Source organism: Macrobrachium rosenbergii, chromosome 24 (genome assembly GCF_040412425.1).
Source record: "Macrobrachium rosenbergii isolate ZJJX-2024 chromosome 24, ASM4041242v1, whole genome shotgun sequence".
Taxonomy (NCBI): domain Eukaryota; kingdom Metazoa; phylum Arthropoda; class Malacostraca; order Decapoda; family Palaemonidae; genus Macrobrachium; species Macrobrachium rosenbergii.
In genome coordinates this window covers 24321236-24326356 of record NC_089764.1, presented here as the reverse complement: position 1 = coordinate 24326356, position 5121 = coordinate 24321236, and the positions used below count along the sequence as shown (strand labels likewise).

At 35.6% G+C, this 5121-nt stretch overlaps 1 protein-coding gene across 3 annotated transcripts in view; it reads right to left on the bottom strand.

Annotated features, from left to right (window-relative positions):
- Positions 1–217: 217 nt before the first annotated feature.
- Positions 218–5121, bottom strand: part of LOC136851936 (tyrosine-protein kinase Dnt-like) — a 500118-nt gene continuing 495214 nt past the window's right edge. For all 3 annotated transcript variants that reach the window (XM_067126298.1, XM_067126297.1, XM_067126296.1), the window contains 4 exons: positions 3371–3657; positions 2365–2499; positions 1262–1421; positions 218–607 (listed from right to left, as the gene is read on the bottom strand). In XM_067126298.1, coding sequence (XP_066982399.1) covers positions 359–607; positions 1262–1421; positions 2365–2499; positions 3371–3657 — 831 coding nt within the window. In that variant the 3' untranslated portion in view covers positions 218–358. The remainder of the gene's footprint in view (positions 608–1261; positions 1422–2364; positions 2500–3370; positions 3658–5121) is intronic.

Genomic DNA, 5121 nt, shown 5'->3' with positions numbered 1-5121 from the left:
ATACATGTATATAATATATATATATATAGTATATATATATATATATATATATATATATATATATATATATATATATATATATGTGTGTGTGTGTGTGTGTGTATGTATGCGCGTGTGCGTATGCATTTCTTTGTGCTTTGATTTGAACGCCGCCAGGAACCAAAACTATGCAACCTATTACTCCCTGTCCCATTTGAAAACAACCATGGTATTAAAAACTTACAAAACCAGTACTAATTACCTGCAAAAATAGCGATCATCTACCCCTGACATTTTACGCACTTTCCTATTAATTCTATTATTTTAGCTTAGACGTTTTTTTCAAATTTTTATATGTGCTCCTTCTTCGTTTGCCCCATCAGATGAAGCTGTTGAGCTGCTTGTGAAACGCCGCTAGATAATCGAGCAACAACTTCACGTGAGGCCTGTCCTTCGGGTGGATCGCCCAGCAAAAGGCCATGACCTTGTAAAGGTCATCTGGGCAGTTCAGAGGTTGGGCTAGACGATACCCATCTCTTAAGTACTCTTCCATCTCGCAGGCAGCCACTTCTACGTAGGGCTGCTGCGCTAAAGTTGTTAGTTCCCAGACCAGCACGCCGTACGACCACTGGAAAGGGCAAGAAAGGTCAGCGGGTTAGAATGAGCTTCTTATAGCAAACTTTCACGAAAAAGAAAGAAAGAAAACAGCATAAACTGAAGTATTATTATTTTTTAAACATCCCAAGACATTATGAAGGAATCATCACCCACGGGATGGGTCTTTAAAAGTGGGATGAAATCAGTCATTCAGATATAAAATTAATGTTAAAATTCATTTCGGATTCTAGGCTCAGTGCTATTTTCTATCGACATCTTAGAAACTTAAAAGACCTACCATTTTTTAACTATTCCTACTGATAGCTCTGGATTCCACCCACGGGATGGGTCTTTAAAAATGGGATGAAATCAGTCATTCAGATGTAAAATTAGTGTTAAAATTCATTTCGGATTCTAGACTAAGTGCTATTTTCTATCGACATCTTAGAAACTTGAAAGATCTACCATTTTTTAACCATTCCTATTTATAGCTAAGAGGTAAAAAAACAAAAAACAAACGCAAATAGACAAAAGCACAAACAAGCACAAAAACTAGACTCGCGCATCATGGAATTCATTTAAAGAGCGCGAGAGGAGAGGCAATACAATTTCCTCCCTACTACCCCCCGAGATCTCGGCAGACATCCGAGAAAGAAGGAGAAGGAGGAGGAGAAGCATCACTTACAACATCGCTGGCTGTGGATATGATTCCATCGCAGATGGCCTCGTAAGCCATCCACTTGATGGGGCGAGCGACTTCGGGGCCGAGGCTATCATAATCTGAGGGGAAGAGATCTCGGGAGAGACCGGCATCTGTTACCCTCATCTGCAGTTTCTCGCTGACCCTGGAGGGCAAGACGGCCGCCGTGTGGTATGAGTAAGGGTTGCGGAGGAAGGCATGAGAAAAAATGAGTTTTTTTTTTTTTTTTTTTTTTTTTTTTTTTTTTTTTTTTTTAAGAAACAGTATGTCATCCAGATTTGCCAAGCTAAAAATGAATGAAATCAATATTGAGGGTAGTAAAGATAAACCAGGCTTTTAGTATATTTTAACAGTTAAAATAATAAAGCTTCAGAGAAAGACTACTTCATAATTACTTTAATAAATGGAAAGAAAATAAAATCAATAATGAGAGTAGTAAAGATATACCATGCTTTTGGTATATCTTTATGATTAAAAAATAAAGCTATGGAGAAACATTACTTCACTATTACTTTAATAGATGAAAAGCTAATAAATTCTATATCGAGAGACCAGTAAAATAAATAACTAACCTTTTGGTGTATCTTTACAGTTATAAAAGGTGAAGTTTAAGAGAAACATTACTTCATACTTAATTTAATAAATGAAAATCAAATAAAATAATATTGAGAATAAAAGATATACCTGGATGTTGGTATCAAAAATAAACCTTAGGAGAAACATTACTCCATAATCTATGTCGAGAGACCATTTAAACAACTAACCTAACTTTTGGTTCATCTTTATAAAGAACAAAAAAAAGCTGACAAGTATCTTTACCCCATAATTTTCAGTTTAAAGGAAACAGCAAGATGTGGCTAGATTACAATAATAACCTTTGAGTTTGTAATTGGAAAATAATAAAACAAATACTCATAGCTTTGGTATATCTTTTCCGCTAAAATATTTAGGCTTAAGAGAAACATTACTTAAGAGTTTTTAGTGTAAAGGAGAAACATTACTTCATACTTCTTAGAGTAAAGGGAGCAACAGAGTGTTACTACAGATTACAATAAGTAACCACAAAGTTGATTATTGTAAAAACTTACACGCAGTTCCGCGCAGCAATGTCCCCATGTAGAATATTGGCTGAATGTAGGAAGGACAAGCCATGAGCAGCTTGTATAGCTAAATCTACAAGTTCCGCTGCTCTTAGGTGCCCTCCTCTGTGGTCATGAAGGTACCTATAATAAGAAGGAAGTCTTTAGTAGAATGTCTGCTTACTTTATATGAACAAAACTATTTCTTCTTCTTCTTTCGACCTTATTAGTTCCACTGTATAGCAGGGTATTTCCCTAGTATTAAATAATCTCACTGTACATACATTCATCTAGCAACTTCAAGATCATTAAATTTCATAATGTGAAGAGGTTAAAGCTACTGGCTTACAATATAAGCAATTTTTATAAGATTAATTCTAATCTTTATCAATTACCTGACGATGGATGTGCAATAAAATCCTTTACGACCCGGGATCTCATTTAATCATTTTGTAATGTTAAATCTAATTTACACCAATATAATGATTGTATTATTGTTTCATGTCTACGACCCTCAAGCTAACAAATCAAATACTGTCCGTTACTTTGACTTCGCAAGGAGAGTCAAACCAAACTAAAGTGTGACCCTGACTCTGAAGCCTTGTAATTATTCACTGTTATGAATAACCTGACATAACTGAATCAGACTTGGTCTTGAATCATTTAAAACTAAGATTTTACCAGAGCTAAGAGCCTAATCCAGATAAGAAATTGCAATAAAACAAAGTAAATATAAATCCTCACATAACACACACACACACACACACACACACATATATAGTGCCACGAAGGAAAGAAGGAAAGTGAAACGACGGACGGAGTGGTGCTAGGCCTTTCGACTTACTGTCCTAAGTAGAGGACAGTTAGTCGAAAGGCCTAGCACCACTCCGTCGCTTCACTTTCCTTCGTGGCATTGCCTTTATTTATATATTCATCACGTTCCATATCTTCGTGATTCAGTTATACATACATATGTGTGTGTGTGTGTGTGTGCATATATGAACTGTAATACTACCTTTTAAGATTCCTATACCCATGGAACGGATACAGTATGAACGGCGAGGAGCTACTAGCGAAAGATATCCCGACCATAGTCAGGATATTCCTATGGTAGAGATTGAAGAGATGGGTCCCTTCCCTATACAGGAGGACGATCTCGTCGTGAGGCGCGGCCTCGGTGACCGTCTTGATCAGAACCTGTTGATCCTGTTCCGGGTGGTCTCTCTGGATCCATCCTCGAAACACGCGGCCGAAGGACCCCTCCTGCACCACCGCCGTCAGTCTCACGCGATGTCGGTCAATCTGGAGAGGTCGCGGTTGAAGACAAATATGAGCCTGGTATCTAATGTTTGTTCTTTAATGAATAATATTAGATTAAAATTTGGGGTTTTCGTCCAGGCATATTAGTTATTTTACTGTGTTTTTCCTTCGCATTTTTAGTTTCGCTTATTTGTAGTTTTATTTATAACTTTTCATTGATTTCGAGGACAAATATTCGCTTGATGTCTAATGCATATTCAGTAACGAACAATATCAAATTAAAATTAGGGGCCTTCGTCCAGACATATTCATTGTTTTACCATGTTTTCCTTTCGCATTTATAGTATTTCTTGTAAGTCTGATCGAGTTTGAGGACAAATATTCGCTTGATATCCAGTCTTTGTTCATTTATGAAGAGTATCAAATTAAAATTTGGGGCCTTTCTGTAGCCATTTTCATTATTTTACTGTTTCTGTATTAGCATTTTCAGTTTCGTTAATTGGATTTACAGCTTATGAAGCTTGATGTTATATGAAGATCTTTATTTGGTTTCGTGTTTGAAGACAATTGTAAGCTTGATGTCTAAAAGTATTTCGTTATTAAGTAATATCAGATAAAATTCGGGGACCTTCGTCCAGACATAATTATTGTCTTACTGTCTTTTTGCCTTCACATTTTTAGTTTCGTTAATTGGTTTTATTGTTTTTAAATTTTTGTGCTAAATAGAGATCATTATTTTGGTTTAATGATATGGTTTTTAGTCTCAGGAATTTCACTTTAAGTTCATACATCCATTTTAATAAAAAAAAAAGTAAAAAAAATAAAAAAAAAAAAAAAAAAAGGAGTTCATCATTACGAAAAGACCACCCTAGTTGAAACAGCAAAACCATTTAGGGAAACAATAACTATCTCCTTAGGGGACAACATGGTGAGGGCAGGGAACCAAAAAATGTGTCAGGTTGTGAATTTAGCCATTGAAAAACATCCTTTAAACTGTCCAAAGTCAATAAACAAAACCCCTTAACAGATATTAACAGCAAAACAAAAACAAAAAAAAAAAAAACAAAAAGGTCTTTATAGACAAGTAAGCCCACGACATCTCAGCCACTGAAAAACATCCTTTAAACTGCCCAAAGTCAAACTATTAATTTTGGCAATAAACAAAACCCCATAACAGATATTAACAGCAAAAAAAAAAGACAAAAAGGTCTTTATAGACAACTAAGCATACGACATCTCAGCCACTGAAAAGCATCCTTTAAACTGCCCGAAGTCAAACTATTAATTTTGGCAATAAACAAAATCCATAACAGATATTAACAGCAAAAAAAAAAGACAAAAAGGCCTTTATAGCAACTAAGCCCACGAAACCTCTGCCACTGAAACATCTTTTAAACTCCCCAAGTCAAACTATTAATTTTAGCAATGAACAAAACCCCATAACAGATATTAACAGAAAAAAAAGACAAAAAGGCCTTTATAGCCAACTAAGCCCACGAAATCTCA